General features: G+C 43.8%; 1 protein-coding gene across 2 annotated transcripts in view; it reads left to right on the top strand.

Annotated features, from left to right (window-relative positions):
• Positions 1-17,832, top strand: part of ERICH3 (glutamate rich 3) — a 554,163-nt gene that overhangs the window by 281,144 nt on the left and 255,187 nt on the right. For both annotated transcript variants that reach the window (XM_085602275.1, XM_085602276.1), the window contains exon 11: positions 7,027-7,266. In XM_085602275.1, coding sequence (XP_085458401.1) covers positions 7,027-7,266 — 240 coding nt within the window. The remainder of the gene's footprint in view (positions 1-7,026; positions 7,267-17,832) is intronic.

The following is a 17,832-nucleotide window of genomic DNA, read 5'->3' on the forward strand; positions in this document are numbered from 1 at the left end:
ACCACTGCCTAGAACACACAGTGTCAGCAGTTCTGCACATTATAGTTTACAAGGCGTCTCTCGCTAGGAGAACCTTCTGTCTCGAATGGAACTCGGGACTACTGTATGCCTTCCCACCAATACCACTCCTGCTCCGATTTCTGAAGAAGATCATGAACTATCGGGCCTAAGTCATCTTTGTGGCCCTAGATTTAGTACCGAGAATATGGTATGTGCTCGAGCTTCTGTCCTCCGATCAGGCTGCTTCTCTGGGAGGACCTGCTGTTGCAACAACAGGGTAGGTTCTGCACCCGGGCCTTCGCACTCTCCACCTTCATGCATGGAGATTGAGTGGCAACAGCTGAACACCTTTGACCTTGCACGGGAGGTAGTTGATGCCATCTTGGTAGCCAGATATCCCTTGACAAAAACTGTCTATGCTTATCGTGACAAATTTGTGGGTTGGTGCCACACACTCCAGGCCAAGTTATCTGATGTTCTGTAATTTTTTTGTCCCTTGCTCAGCATTGTCTTGCTTTGGGCACAGTTAAGGGATACCTTTCAACTCTTTTGGCTTTTTTCACATTTTCCAGACAAGCCCTCTTTGTTTAAATCACCAGTTGTGATGCATTTTGTGAAAGGCGCGTTGAGTACGCCTCCTTCTTGCCTGACAAACTGGTTCTGCAAAACTTTGAGGTGCTGTTCACATCAGTCAAACCATCACCCTGCCAGCGTTTTTAGATCTGGTCTCTCTTACACAACTATCAACTGACCCAGGTCGTAGCAATTACTTTTTGTTAACTCACAAAACTGTGCATGCCGGGATATGGAGGCCCATACTTACAGTGCAGGGTAGATGGCTCATGACTTAATGCTAGTCAGTAACATATTTTCTTTGGAACATGAGTGTGAATCCCTGCAAATTAAGCTAGCATTTAATCTGTCCGAGGCCAAATTAAACACTAATAACTTGTGTAGTGATGACAGCTATTGTTTACAGTTCTTAGAAATACTTTGTTATTTTGCTGCGTGCATTCAGACATACATGCACCTGCACACTTTCTGTGCACATGGGAGTCAAACGAGTGACAGCAAGCGCTATACACATGAACTGACAAGGTCTGAAAGCCACACTTATGACTTAGAGTCAGCTGGCAGTCAATCGAGTTGAAGTTGTCATAGATGACACAGTCAGATCCCACGCTTGGGATGACATCTCCCTCCATCACTTTAGCAGCGTAGTAAAACACAGCAGGCATGGTTAGAAAAATCCAGAACATTCGCTAGAATACTAATAGGGTCTTTGTGGTCAGTTAAAGAGCTGCTCAAGAACAAAGGCGAGACACTCTAGAGTCTGCAGGAGCCATGCTCTGGTAGGATCAACGGTGGCTCAGTACCTGGGATTAGCAACTGAATCCAGTTATGCACACTGCCCCACACTAAGCCACAGGTCGAGACACCCCAAGCACTAAACGTCTGCACCACTCAAGAAGTTCAGACACGGTGGTAGGATGCATTTCATAAAGTAACATCAACCGGTACCTGCTCCAATTTATAGCTTGTGTTTCAGGAAGTGAAACAACCAAACCCAATAGCCAGACAACTATATCACGTTTCAGAGTGCTTACAGGCACAGGTGCTGCTTCTGAGGCTATTGTTGGGAGACAATGGAGTCCCTAACAACTGTCTGTAGAGGCCAGGAGTTACGGTGCAGGGGGCATGAGTTCTCAAAGGCCGTAAATCACATCATAGACAAATAAGGACTTATATAAACTTCAGACAGAAATACCAGGCTCAGATTTACAAAGATTTGTGTCGGGTTGCCTCGCTTTTTTGACTCAGCCTCGACACAAAATAATTTTTAGTATTTAGATTTGCTTGGCTTTGTGAGAAAAGAGAAATGCACCACCGTGCATTGCATTGCTGTCTGTTCTTTACATTGCATCAGGTAAGCATTCCATGGATGGTGCATGGGCATTCTTGTCCACCTACGGATTTTGATGCAATACCATATTTACATAGCGACTTGAGTTTGTGCCAAAATAGTGTACTAGCCTGAGGATGGCGTAACGAGGAGAAATATGTTTATTTCGACTCGTTATTACCTCCGTGCATGTGTGCTCTATTCTACAGCACACATACAAAAAAGAAAAAGCGTACAAGGATAGTTTTTGTGTAGGAAGCTACCCCTTCTCGAGCAAAATCTATCCTGACCATTGTGTAGGCTCCCTTGCTGTATGCCTGCATTGGCGCTAAGCAACAGAAAGTGCACAAGCAGAGAGCAGAACTGCACCATTTCTTTGAAGCTATGGCACCGTTCTGCCGTCTCCCTTCCTCACAATGCAGCACAGCAACTTCACCTGCTGTACCGACTTGCATGAATTCTTTGTAAATATCCCCCCAGGGTTACAACTTTGTTGTAGAAAGAGGGCACATTTTCAATAAACCACAGATAATATCTGCTGTGTATAACTGGAAGCAGGCTGCAAACTGAAGAACTCCCTAAACTTATTTTAAGTGGCTCCTACACCTAGGCCTCATAGGGGACTCTTTAAAGGAAACATTTTGAACTACCCTTCTGGTTAAAATAGCTAAACTCAGCGAACTGAGCACTCGCCGACGAGATTACTAGATTACAGAATACAATCTCTACAAAATCGACCTTTCATCTTTTTTCCGGCTGTTAACACGAGTACAAAGTTTGCTTCGGTAATAATTATTGCATAGAAAGGTGTGTCTGGTAGCTTGGCACGAGCAGTCTGGCTTAATTTAGAGGCAATGTGTAAAGTATTTGTGCAGGCCTTCACAGTAAAACAGTGAAAACACCACACAAAAAGGATCCCACTTCAGGTTAGAAAAATCTGACTTTAATATATGACGACAAAAATCTATTAGTAGAACTGAAGATATTGAATTTTAAAGTTTATAGTGAAAAATAGTGCCATAAAGCAGAACGCGCTATTGAGGATATCTGGTCTTGCTGAACCGGGATAAAGTCACAAGTTCAGGCCAACTGCAATGGAGTGAAGACCGGCTACAGAGACCCAATAAGGCCCGCTGAAGAAAGTATCTTGTGTGGGTCCGTGTCAAAGATGTGTCGGTTCCGAGATGCAGCCAGGCTGCGGTGCAAGGTCCTGTTGTGTCGACGTCTATGATCCTGCCGATGGGGCATGCGATGCAAAGTCTGGTATCAGGGATGCGATGCGCAGCTGAGTCGATCCGTTGATTCCGATGATCAGTGAAGCCACAATGCGGAGTTTCGGTGTTGTCACCGATGCTGCATTCGATAAAAAATGCGAGGACCTATGCCAAGAAAAGCATTGCACAGTGGCGATACTGAAGGCGGTGAGTTGGTCCCAAGATGCGGGTGTCGGCAGTGATGCAAGTCTTTTGCAGCTAGTCCAATCCATGCAGCAGCAGCAATGTGTCAGTTCTGCTTGGGATGCGCCGCTCAGAAGATGCATCGATTCTGCTAGCAAGCACCTAAGGTCCACTTCCAAGGGTTCAGGACTCGGGTGGCACCACTTGACAGGGTAGACTCACAGTTGGCAGAGTTCTGGTGTAGGGTTGGAAGCCTGTTATGTCCCTGAGGCTTAAGATCAGGAGACCAGCCAGCTTGGAGCCCCAGGAGTCACTCTGGGTTCTTGGTTCAAGAGATGCAGGTCCATTCCTTCTTTCTCAGGCAGGAGGGCAGCAGACAGCAGATCAGCCCAGCAAAGCAGCAATCCAGCAGAGTGGCCAGTCCTGCAGTAGCACACCAGTCCTTCTTCCTGAAAGAGTATCCACAGGTCCAGAAGTGTCTGAAGTGGTGGTGTCGTCTAAGATCCTGTCTTTATACCCAGTGGTGCCTTTGAAATGGGGGAGACTTCAAAGACATGCCTTTGAAGTGCACACATCCTTGCCTCTGCTGCTCTGGCTCCAGACTAACTACAGAGGGTATGCAACCCTTTATGTGAGGACAGGACACAGTTTTTCAGGTGTAAGTGAAGCTGTGCCCAACTCCTCCCTCCCATTCTGCCAGAGATGGCCAATTGAGGCACACATAACCATTGTGTGTAGCTGTCCACACTTCCTAAAAGAGGCATTTTCAGAATTGTAATTTAAAACCCAACTTCACCATAAGGTAGGATTTCAAATTAGGATTCCAGAGGCACCAAACTTGCCTTGCATAAGCAAAAAACGAATGTAAGAATTTCTCACTACCTGGACATGTAAAATTTTAAAGTACATATTTTGCTTTTTAAATACATTGCTCCCTGCCCTCTGGGCCATCCAGGGCCTTCCCTGAGTGTGACTTATATGTATTAAAAAGGAAGGTTTGGGCCTGGCACAAGGTTTATTTTCAAAGAAAAAGAAGTATGCAGTTCCTAAATTGTACTTGTGCAAGTACATATTATGTAATCTCTAAGTATAGGGTAGGTCAAAAGGAAATTAAAAATCAGGAGCAATAGCTCTTACCCACCCAGATGGGTGGCATGCTTCATCATTGGGCAAGTCCTCGTTAGGCTGGCGCTGCAATGCCTTACGGGCATCAACGAGGGGGTTCTTTGCCAGAGATCTTTTTGAGAAAAGTGCAGTTTAAAAAGAGATATAAATGTGTATAAATTGGAAATAAAGTATGAGTTACAAATGACAAAGAGACACCGAAGACTTACACATTCTGGTGGTGGATCTTGTCATTGTTAAAAAATGGGGAAAACAATGAAGGAAAGTAATGTTCCTCCGTGTTTTAGGTTTTAATCAGGGTCAACATATTTCTTGCCATAATTTCATACGGATCTGTGGCAATTCATCAGAATAAACTGAAAATATCCTAATCTGCGTGGAGGTAGGACCAGTGTCGTAAAAATGTGCCCATTCTAAAAATCCACCAAACAAGTGTGGTTCATTTGATACCGACAGTCGACTTAATATCAAAATTGTACCCCTAAGGTATTACATTTGAAAACCGCGTGTTAAGCGGTAAAGTGATCAGCACGGTACAGTGCCAGTAACCTACCCCTACCCGTAATCCTGGAGGTTTATTTTTTCAGCTCGAAATGGCAGTTTAAAACTGTGCAGGCTCGACACTGACAAACTTGATGAAAGGTAAGGAGAAAACCGAGCGCGAGGACACTCCGGCAAGAGTAACCAGGCACTGTATAAAATATTAACATAACAGGCGTGAGCCATGTTTAAACGGCTACTTAAGTGGGTGGCACAATCAGTGCTGCAGGCCCACTAGTGACATTTAATTTAAAGGCCCTGGACACATGTAGTGCCCTTTATTAGCGACTTATAAATAAATTAAATATACCAGTTGGGGATTAGCTAAAATTGTTATGTTTAGAGGAGAGAAGACAAGCATTATGGCAGGGGTTGGCAGTGGTAAAGTGCTTAACGTCCTAATACCAGCAAAAACGATGTCAGAAACAGTGGAAGTGGAAGGCAAAAAGTCACAGGGGAAGAAGACCACCTGAAGGCTGATAGATCTAACACTAGGTGAACCATGTCCCTTCTAAATTAGTTTATGCTCATGGGAGCACATCAGCCCGGCAGTGCTGTAACAACGGAATGTGGCAGGGTATGGGAGAGCTACACCTGAATTTTAGTGGGGTGGGAAGGACAGGGGCAAGCATCAGCAGAATGCGTGAAGGTGTGGGAGGGATGAGACATTCTCTTATAGAGAGTTGGAACTACAAATAAATAGCAATTCCGAAAGCACACGAGCAGTGGAAGGACACTGGGATTAGATAGAAAGCAGTACTTGGGGCATGCTCAATGGAAGGTACAAACACATGCCGAGGAAGTGAATCCGGCATGCTTTGGCCAATGAAAAGCAAGGAAATGAGAGTGATGATGAACCTAACCAATGGTAAGTAATAAGTGGACTCTAATTCCACATTAAGCTTACAGAATTTCTCACAAGCGACAGAGCATGCGCTGTTTCTGGCGAGACCTAAAAATGAAAAAAATTAGGGTGGTCCTCTTTAAGTGTTTCTGCCTTACAGTGATGTGGATGTGGACTTTGTTACTCCAGTTTTAGTAGTTGTTTCAACTCAGCATGGATACTAAATTGCAGATGGCGGACAGTGAGATTTGACCTCACATCTGATCTGGCTCTCTCACTTGACCAAATATCGTGATTCTGAGAAAATGACTATATTTTTCATTGTCTCAGTTGCCTTATTTCCCACAGTTGGCAATGCATGGAGGTGATATACGTTGCTGGGTTCGATATGTGCTAAGCTATGCAAACAGCATCTATGCATGCCCTTTTCTTTTGCATGTTAGCACATGAAAGTCATAAATATTGGCTTTCTCTATACCTTTTGTGAGTTGTAAACAACGAAACAGGATGTCCTTCCGAGAACAGGCATTACTTTTGGTTTCTCAACCACCATGAACCATTTTGCCACACCAGCATTTAATTCTATCTCTATGTTATGATAAAAAGTTGACACAACTTTCAGATTAGTACATTCTTCCTAATAGCACTGTTTAGACAAAAGTCTCTTGAAATTATTAAAAAAATTATGATTATCAAATAGAATAAAAGCACTTCCTCTTTACACACAAACTCAGAGATGTGCCTCGCCGTGCGTGGTACACACCAGTGGTATATGGTTGACGTTCTTTGGAATTCATGACACTTGAAATTGATAAATAAATATTTGTGAAGCCCTCAAACGTCCACCACAGAGAGTCACCCTGAGAAAGACTGTTTGGAACTTTCTGAAGAGAGAGAGCACGGACGGGTGTTTACATTTAATATGTTTCAAAAAATGGAAAACAAGTCACCGCATTTTGTGCAGTTGTGTAACTATTCTAGAAGTGGTGACATTCGAAGTTATAACATTTTTCGATTCATCTTATTTCCGTGCACATGTTCTTACATAACAGATAAGCGAGGAATACATATTTTTTTCCTGTGAGAGCGGCCATATAGTGTTTACAAAATATCACCGAAACGGTATTAATTAGCACAAAAAAGCTCCAACTATAAAAATTCTAAAGGATAAGCACAATAGAAAATTTAGTTTTTTTGCACATTTCTTCATTTTTCAGAATATGATGAAGATTTTGAAGCTGACGAAGATAAACCAGACGAAGAAGTTAATGAAGAGGAAGAGGCTGAGGGCCTGATGAATGGAAAGTCGCAGTCAAACGAGGATCATGAAAGAGATGATTTAGACCTTGAAATGGAGGGTACAAACTCATCAAAACAAGCACAGGAAGCGCCTGACAGTGAGAAAGAGGAGAGAGACGCCTACTCTGACACGGAGTTTGAGCATGGAGAAAAACAAGGTTAGTCATCACTAATGTGATTTTGCATTTCTGACTGCACTTCTGAGTGGCAGAGAGGGGCTGTCATTTTGTGTTTTTTTACTCTCGCCCTCTCTTGTACTTCCTCGTTGTCTGTCTCTGTCTATTCACACATGAAACCGAATTAGTTCAGGTTTTATCTTCTTTAAGGTACCATCGTAGCATACGAAATAGTACAAAAAAAATGTATACCTCTTAATAAATTCACCATCACTGAATATTCCATTCCAGGAAGGCAATCTCAATACACTGTAATTATAGCCAAGAGCTACCTGGTCAATAAAGGCGCTCTCCCCATGTTAAGCGCCTAGTCTGTAACGAGTACCATGTTTTTTTATTTTATTTATTTAGTTAATGTTTTGTATTGTGACAGCCAAAAGGATAAAAGAGCAATTTATATGAGATCGATGGATGTGAAATGTACACTTTGTTGTGGTAACGTAAAATTGAATAGATGTACGTGATTTAATAAATGTAATTACACAATTTACAAAGGTCCAGTGCAAAGGAAAGAAAAAAAGTACATGTATATGATATTTTGGCACTGCAGCAGTAGAGGATGTTGGAGGACAATAAAGTAAGTTCAGAGTGCACATATGTTAGCACAGTGGTCAATCCCTCTAGCCACTAGGCATGCTTTAATTTAGCCACCAGTAATATGAAATCATGAAGCGTAGCTGTGATTCGCATCAATGCAGGCTGTGGTTTGCATTTTAAGGTATGGTCATTTTTAAGAAGTTTTTTAAGTTCAGTGAGACAATTTTTTTTTTACAACACCATTTGTGACATTGTATTTTTATTGGAGGATATATAGGCCCAGATCTTCAGGTATCATACCTTCTGCAAGAGTCGTGTTACACATTTTCAGATAAAATCCCAGGATTGAGCAGGTTAGAAAGGACACTTTATTGCATCAAGTTGTTTTCAGTTTTAGATTGCTGATGATGCAAAGCTGTATTGTATTAGGTATTACTGCCCCTTGGCCTTCTACTATTTTCTGGTGGAGCTGTTTAGGTGAGAGCTTCTTTTGAGAGCAAGAGTGCCTTTAATGAGTGATACATTCTGAGGCAAATGAGCAGGATTGCCATTAGAACATTCTGACCCCTGAGGAAAGAATATCAAACAGGTAGAAACAGGGAAGACAGCCATTGGAATGTTGGAACTGAAGGTCTATAGAAACCAGCATTTGAACTTTACCATTCTGTTCTCTTGTCTACAGGGAGGTATCAACATTCCGATTTTCTAATATAGCCTTGAAGTAAAATGCTGCAGATTACGATAGCCACTAAAGGTTCACTCCAATGTTCTGCCGAAGGTGAAGACCAGTAGCATTGGAACAGGATTTTAATTGCCAGTATTGCCACTAGGGTGGGATGTAGGTTATTAGACCATTGCCTTTTTAAAAATAAAAAGCATCCTGTGAGCTTCAGGGCATCTTCCTCCCCCCAACTCTTGGATCCTTTCATCTTTTTTCTTTTGCACCTCTCTCTCTTCATTGTTCAGTTAGTTCTGGGCTCGTGCATCCATGTCACTAACTAATATGCGTTATAATAGATAAACCTGAGAGAAGTAGGGGGAGACATGACTGCAGCATCTGCTTGTCCCTCAGCTCTACCAAATTGTTTAATTTGGCACAGCAACAGGCGAGACATGCGCTGTGCTGACTTACCCTATCTCCTCCCAAGTCTGTGTAACAGTGGGGGTGAAGTTAGGGGAAAGTATCCTCTATTTAATCTTGCCACAGCCTTTTCCGATCTCACTCCTCAACATAACTCTTCATATCTTGAGGGAAGAAAAAGGAGAGCGGTGGTTTAAGGCCGTGGTATAGAGCATTAACATGTTGAAACTAGTGTCCTGTACCATGGTTTATAGTCCACTGCCACTCCGTGTGGCTCTCAACATACTATTGTTCAAATATTGAATATTTTGCTTGATAAAGCTCATCAGCTAGCTGTCCATCACATGTTGAGAATATGGAGTCGATATGGATAATGGAACGGCAATAGTTTATAATTTAATTTTGATTCTATCTTTTGATCTCAATAAAATAAACAGCAAAGCATATTTTAATGTATGTGTGAGAAGGTGGTTCTGACCATCTGAACTGCCTGGATTTTTTGCTTTTTGATCGCATGAGTTTTGACCTTTTACTGTGGGACAGCCTCATAACCTGGGACTCACCCACAGTAAACTCATGATAAAGTGGAGTGCATATGTTTTCCGCCTGTGTCCACCTTGTGAGATAAGGCCACTGCAATGCAGACAGGGTAGGGGGTACCGGGCTGATTACATGTGGACACGTGCCCACCCGTGTGTGCACCCATGTAAGGGATGTGCGGGAGAGAATCCTGTCGTACGCAGCCAAGGAGCAGGGTTCAGATAGCCTGGTGCAGAAGGAAGTATGCCGAGTTGGGTGGTGACATGGAGTAGGCCTTATATTGTGGGGGTACACATGTTAGGGATAGTTAGTGTGCTTCACTGTTTCACTGTAGGAACACTCCATTATACTCCTATGGAAAAGGAGACCGCACAGGGTATTGTCAGTGCCCTTGGGCCTACAAACTTCAGACACGTACGAATGTACACTGTGAGCTGTGTGGAAAGAACCACTCTGCTATGTCAAAAAACATATCTGTACCCCTTGTGGGCCATCAAGAAATGTCATATTCCTCTGACTCAGCTCAGAATCAGAGCCCAGGCCTTGTGTAACCCTGCCAGGCTGGATTAATTATATTCCACCCCAAGCTGTAGCATCAGAGGCCTAGCCCTGCCTGACAAGCATTCCCCAGGGTGGAGGTCTCCTCGCCAGGAGAACGAGATGGGCTGAAGCTGTGGGCATCAATCAGCCAGCTGTCCCCCGTTGCCTGGCACTAGGCATGTTCCAGGCGAGTGGGGGAAATGGGATTTTCAGAGACTATGTGGCAGGGGACCCCTGGACGACACCATGTTGAAGTATCCCAGAGGCATGTGCAGGAAGGTGGGAACAGGGGCAGAGAGATGATGTGGCACTGCAAGATAGGCCAGAGGTGCACTCGTGCCAGCACCCTCCACCCTCCTTAAAAAGGTTCTGCGCAGGAAGGAGAGCTCTCTCTGGGATGTGCTCTTGCTAAGGAACACTGGGACTGGAGGCTGATGCCATGGGCGGTTGGGAGGAGGAGGATGCCCCTGACTGTCCCCAGGACCCTTGGCTGTGCCTCTGAGAGAGTCCAGAACCAGTGAGAGAAATCCTGAGTTTCTGCACAAGGAGAGAAGCCCAGAAGAGGTAACCAGGTGAGAGGCTGTTCCTGAATAAGAGCATCCGCTAGGAGGCAGAAGAAGAGTGCTCCTTTGGCTAGGGCTGGCCACCAGGACTGAAAAGAGCCCAAAATTGACAAAATCAGTGATCAAGATATGCTCCCCAGAAGGTTTGCAACATTTAATCTGATTTAAAACTGATGACAAAGCATGTGGGAGACTCTGTCACCAGTCTCTGTTGTGCCCCCATGGTGGGTCAGGTCCCAGGGGCTGCCCCCAGAAGCAGAGAAAGTCAGGGAGCGCTATTGCGCTCCCTGTGAAGCTTGCCGGGACCCAGGATCCCATCCCTGGGCACCCAAGAAACTGAGAAAGTCGGTGAGCACTGTCGTGCCCCATCGTGAGGGTGCCCAGGGGCCCAGGGGCCCAGGATCCCATCCCTCGGCCCAAAGAAGATGAAGTCGGGGAGCGCCGTCGTGACCCCCGTGCAGGTGCCCAGGGGCCAGGATCCCAACCCTGGGCCCCAAAGAAGACAAAGTCGGGGAGTGCTGTCGCGCCCCCCCCCAACAGGCTGCATGGGAGCCCAAAACCCAATCCCTGGCCCTGATGGCCAGTGGGAGGAGGATGGAGTGCTGTCGCACTTCCCCTCATCCCTAGACAGTTGGCCGCAGCACCCGCGTCTGCACGCAGGAGCATGCAAGTCTGAATAAAGGACCGCCTCCCTCTGCAACATGCAAGGGTGCTGGCCAGGTGGGGAGCTGACGAGAGCGGCCGGAGGTAGGATCCCCGAGCTGCTCTCCAAGGCAAGAAAGGCACATGGGGTGGCCGGGTGAGTTGGGGCACCCCCAAAAAAAGTAAAAGCGTGGCAAGAGGCTGCTTACCTGCAGGGCAATCCAGCACAGCTTGCTCTGGGGGAGCCACTACTACAATATGCACGCACCTAGGAGAAAGTCCCATAATGTCCTGCAGGGCCTGGCCCATTCTTGGTAGAAAACAGCTCGTTTTCTGGCGTGTGGTGACCGTCAGAGGAGGGGATCACTGCCAAGTTGAAGCAACTGTGTGGCAGGGCTGCAGAAGCAGCACAGGGTCCCCCCAAAAAGAGTTGGAAAGTCCCCAGCCTAAGTCTCTGGTGACTCTGAGACAATATCCCCTCAAGGGTTTTGGCATTGTTTCAAACCTTCCTAATGCTGGAACGTTTGTTCTACAGCTTGGACTGCTGAAGATTAGTGCTACACCTAGGTGTGAGAGGGCTAATATGGGTTATCATATTCGAGACATCTCTATGGGAGTAAAGGTGTAATTGCACAGAGGTGCATTTACGTTAAATTTGTCCATTGGGGATTAGGATTTGCATGTTGTATTTTATGCCAAATCTGAGCATATGTTGCTGCCATTCTTAAGGGTTGCCTGATTATAGCTGCATAGTCACGTAATTATACAGGTGATGCCTTTTAGGGGCTGCATTTGACTTGCGTTATTCATGCTAATAGTTATGATGAATACTCCTCACTCCCAGTCATGCTTAGACATGTATTCTTGTACTACTTTAGTTGAATAACAAGACTGTCAGCCACAGTGATTAAAGTTTGTTGTTAGTATTAGGTGCTCTCGGTCAGGTTTATATGTAAGGATGGCATGTGTTCCCAGTATAAAATGCATAACTATGGCATATTTTCCCATTATGAGATCCTTGTTGAAATAATGTGGTGGGCAGCCACTTGCTTGGTGCCAGTGGTAAGGGCCCTTACTCGAAGTTATGGTCAACCCGTGGCACTTGAGGGCAAGATAATGTTTATACATGTGATTGGTGGTACTAGACCCCCCCTCCTGTGGGAGGGGTGTGAATGTTTACGCGATGTCATCAAGAAGTATTTCAATCAGCTTACATATGTTTGTAAACTTGCATAGTAATGAGTAGTTTTATGTAATAAATGTACTTTTCCTTTTTCTTTTTGCAGAAAAGCACAGACTAGATAGTCATTTATTGAGTGTTATTATTGCGTATCTAGGAATGGTTATTACTAGTCCACACCACATCTCTTGAGTAGGCTTTGGACTGCTCTGCAACGCTACTCTAAGCGCTAAAATGGGGTGGTTGGTTCCCATTGCAGGACAAATGTTGACCCATTACATGTGCAGGCCACACAACTAATGCCTCGTTTTTCAACAATATGGTTATCTGCAAAGCAAAGTATGTTAATGAGATTGATACACACTTTTCAAGAGGCGTGTCATATGTATTAACCTCTGTTACAAAGCACGCCAATACTCAGATGGATCGCTGCATGATTATTAGCTGAAAATTCAATAAAAACAGGTGTATGTTTCACAGCAGGTATTGATAGAGGAAGTGTACTAGATTACCAGCATAAACATTTACTACTAGAGTGTTCAGAACAATAGCAGCATGACTTTCTATGGCCTTAGAACTGCGCTTTAGAAGATAAAGTGAATATTATTCCGAATGATCAGGCTTATTATTCAAATATCAGTTTTAAATTTGTTTTGGAAATACTCTATTCTCATAGTGCAACATCACCAAACATTAGCCTGAAAATTTATTAATCTAAGTAACACAACACATTTCAGATTTTTATTTTGTTGTAAATAATCCCCATCCCAGAATAAAAACGTTCCATTTTCTAACTATACACTTATTTTCGCTATGAATACCAGTTCTTAATTTCAGCTAAACGCATAAGGCTTGTAATCTTCTAAAAACACACTTTATCTCCTGGCATCAACTTTTCCTGTTTTTATATACACTGGGTTGACCCCCAAATACCAGCTTGTCATTTTATGAAGCGCTCATGCTTTTGTGGCATAATAGCAGCAATAACAAATATTGCTATACTAAGTATCGTCAAAACTATATTGAAGATACAAATATCAACTCTGCATTTTTACTTTCTAAAGTACAAAAATGATGACTAAAAATATAGTGAAATAAAGATCACTATTATATAGGTAAGTAAATAGAATGTAAAATATTTCATATTATATTAGCTTTAAAAAAACATTAATGTAAAAAAGTGCATTACAAAAATATACATATATTATTGGAAACAAATACATTTTTATAAATGAATGTATACATTTAAAATAAATGCAAAAACTAAGCATAATATATAATCAAATAGTCAGTCAGTCAAAGAACTTTATTCGGTAAATTAAACCCATAAAAGCAATACAGAGTACATAAAACAAGGTTAAAATTCAATTAAACAAGTATAAAAGTGATTGCAAATCCTAGATAAAAAAAACATGTTAGAGATATAAGGAGTACCATATTTGCAAGTGTCAGGTTTGGTGGTTGATTTCTAGGGCCAGTCTGGTTTTATTTTGTCTAACGGCTGCTACCAAAAAACAAGCTACACCATATGTGACCTGTACCGAGTTCAACAACTGTAAGTATAATAGAGCCGGCCGTACCTGAGCAAAGTTTAAGTCTTTCAGGATAGGTAAAAGAATTTTTTTACGGGCCACCAAATAATGTTCACAAAGCATAACTAGGTGCAGAGTATCCTGTGTGGAAAAGAAATCGCAGGGTGGGGAGTCTTCTGGAATGCCCCACTTTGTATACGAGCCAAGCACGAGATGTATCAGGTTGAACCTGAACCTTATAAGTAGGAAACGATGATATGGTTTGGTTACATATTTTAAATAAGGTTCCATGGCCATAGACGACGAAAGTTGGTAAAATGATCTTACCATTGGTTTACAAAGCTCAACCGTTTCCCTCTCAGCTTCCAACATATTTCGAAAGTGCTGCTTGACCCACCTTACATCCTCTTTCTTAAGATTCTGTGGAAAAGAGTACATATCCGTGCGCCCCAGCCTAGCGCATGCCGCTCTAACATACGCTAGCCACGGTATGCTATCTGCTTTATCCAAAGTCATACAATCTTTGAGAATGCAATGGTTCAATGTGATCTCCTCATTTGTCCAAGTTTTAATCCAACATAACAGTGGGGACATTTTTAAGAGATCAGTGACATATCCCAAGCCTATTTCGTTATGGATCAAATATGTGGGAGATGATTTCGGGAGTGATAACAAGGCTCGTATAAAGTTGTTTTCTACGATTTGGATGCCTGGGGATGAAACGTAGCCCCAAATATCTGCCCCTTAGGATGCAATTGCCACACATTTGGCTCTATAAATACGAGTCATGGCTTCCATGGGTCTCGAACCCAATCTTTTAGCAAAATGCATAAGAGCTGTGGTAGATCTGCTTACGCCATTCTCCTTTAGTTTCAGTTGGGCACCCCAAGTTCCTTTCTCGTCAAAGGTGACTCCTAAATAGCAAAAAAAGGGTTCCCTCGAAATAGGAGAATTGTTACAGCTGAAGGACCTAACCTTCATATATTTCTTCCGTGAACCTGTAACCATAACATGAGATTTAGCAGTGTTGATCTTTAGGTCCAAGGCTTCCATGAAACCACCAAAATGATCTAATAATCTTTGCAGGCCCGTACCAGTCCGAGCTATAAGAACAGCGTCATCCGCGTATAGGAGGACCGGAATAGGTAGCCCCCCCATACGCGGTATGTCCAAGGTAGCTGAGTTCAGGGATTTCCCCAAAGAGTTAATATACAGTGTGAAAAGGAGAGGGGCCAGAATGCAGCCTTGTCTGACCCCTCTCCCTGACCTAAACTTCGTCGTGCATCTTCCTTCCCTTGTTACCCTAACCGAGGCGAACAGATTTTGATGGAGGTCGTGCAAAAAATTAACCAAAGTACTGTCCAAACCCAAGTCACGCAAAATAATCCACAGTTTTGAACGGTTAACCAAATCAAAAGCAGAAGATAAGTCCATAAATCCCAGATAGAGAAGCCCCCCCTTCGCCACGGTGTATTTGCTAATAATAAGGTGGAGGTTTAAACATTGGTCCATGGTCCCTCTATGTGCTCTGAAACCATACTGTAGTTCCGAAAGGGTCCCGCTCTCCACTAGCCAATCCCCCATTCTTTGTAAGATGACTCTGCCCAAGATCTTAACGGCAGAGTCCAACAGGGAGATTGGCCTGTAGCAGGCAGGGTCCCCCCTATTCCCTTTCTTGAAAATGGGCACAATAATAGAGGTAGACCAGGAGGCAGGAAAACCAGCTGCAGGTATCGCATTAAAAACATTGGTTAATATTTTTGACCAAAATTGCGGATACTGGATGTAGAGATCTGCGGGGACCCCATCAGGTCCCGGGGCCTTGTGTTTACTTGTGTCTTTAATCGCCCTTTCAACCTCGGTGGTATTAAACTCCATAACCAGGTGGGATATAACATGGGCACTGACTGGTGAAGTTAATGCTGTGGATTCATAAATCTGTTTGAAGTGGCCTAGCCATCTATCGTCTTCGATCACACAGTCCATATCGGTTTTCCCATCCTCGGAAAAAAAAGGCTGATTCACAATGGCCCAAAACTTTTTGCTATCTCTCAATACATCAATGGATAGTAAACTATCCCAAGCTTCCTCCTTAATTTGGGTTTTGCGATTAGTGACTGCAATTTTGTATTCCTTCCTTAGGTTAGCCACTAAGGGCCTGTCTCTGGGTTTATGTTTTAGAGCTTTCAACAGGGCACTGTGTTTTAGCAAGCAATCCTTGTTGAACCATTTATAAATCTTCTTGTTCCTTAGTGCGCCTGGCCTTGGCTCCAAGTTCTTAGAGATCCTTGCACATATTTCCTCATACGCAGCCACAACATCAGAGCCAAGGGCAGTTGGATCTAAGCACACTGCCAAGTTAGCCTCCGACTCTTGGGCTAATGTTTGGAAGAATTGATCAGGGACAATCATCCCCCAATTAAGACGCCTCCCCTGGTCCTTGGTCGTCAGGACTTTTGAAGCTGCCACACTTGTCAATCTACTAATCCGGAAACAGTCTAGGTCCGGCATTAAGAGGACGGGATGATGATCACTGAAACTAGCAGTAACAACCCTATACTCACATGCCTTTGACAGGACCCCGGATGATACAAAAATATAGTCTATGACGGTGTTGGCGTCTCTCCCTATAAAAGTTGGGGCTCTGGGTTCATTTTTGCCCTGCTCAATTTCGAATAGGTTTAAATTTGCAAGGAAAGTCTCGAGACACTCACCCTCATTCGTGTGTTCAAAATGGGGAATGCCCTCGGTCGGTAAACCCCCATATCTATCGTTAAAACAATCTCCCTCACAAGGATGAATGTTAAAATCACCCAGGATGACCATCTCTGGGACGGAAATGCAATCTTGTCTATAGACTGACAGAAAGTCTAACAAGGAGGTCAAATGCTCATTCGCATAAGAAACCTCCTTGGAATTATAAAAATTGATAAGCAAGAAAATTTTTGAGTCAGATAGAGTCCACTCCACAACTAACGTGTTCATGGGTGCGGAATCTAGTTTTTTAAAAACCCCCACCAAGTCCAGAGAACACAGTGTAAGTAGGCCACCCTTTGCTCTCCCTCTTGCTCCTGGGACTGCTGGAGTAGAAAAACTGCGGAAACCATCCAATGAAAAACTTGTAGTGGTGTCCCATGTTTCTTGGATTGCCAGGACGTCGTATTGTTTTACGAACCCTTGCCATATGGGGTCTAGAGCCTTTGCATTTAAACCCGCCACATTCCAAGTGAGAATTTGACAATATGTTGAATCTGCGTTAGGAGGGGTAAGCGCACCCCGGCGCTCGCCCTCCACTGGGCCTTTATCAGGCGTAGGAGACAAGTTTGATTTAATCGCGTCCTCCGTGGCAACAACCTTACCTGGTTGAATACGGATAATCTGGTAACTCCGTCCAAATGACGAGCCCTGTGTTTGTCAGTCAACCCAGTCTGTGGTTGACAGGCATTCAAAGCGATTGGCTATTGGAAAGTGCAAGGGATTATCTAGACCATTTGTAAGCTGGTGGTAATGATAAGGTTGGCTGTGATGTGGACCAACAAGAGGGCCGCCTTGGCGCGGTCTACCTCTTCTGCTCCTTACCAGGTTCCATCCCGCATCCCACCCCTCCTCCCACCCAAGGGATTGTATTTCCCAGGGGGGATTAAGTCTCTGTCTGAATTTACTGTCATATGGTCCTTTTAACCAGCTCCATCGGTTGTCAGCTTGATTTTGTGGGAGATAAAAATAGGAAAGAGGTCTAGCAGCCACCGTACTCGTCTGGAATCTAGGGGATCCACTACTACAAATAAAATCTACAACCTCCGTATTCTCGAAAGTGACCACTACGCAGTCCCCTTGTAGGTTTTTTCTGTTGCCTCCCACCCACGGAGCTCTCTCAATCATTAGAATATTGCTCGGTATGTTTGGCGGGAGGGGATAGTTTCTGGATAGCCA

The sequence above is a fragment of the Triturus cristatus genome, chromosome 4_2 (genome assembly GCF_964204655.1).
Source record: "Triturus cristatus chromosome 4_2, aTriCri1.1, whole genome shotgun sequence".
Taxonomy (NCBI): Eukaryota; Metazoa; Chordata; class Amphibia; order Caudata; family Salamandridae; genus Triturus; species Triturus cristatus.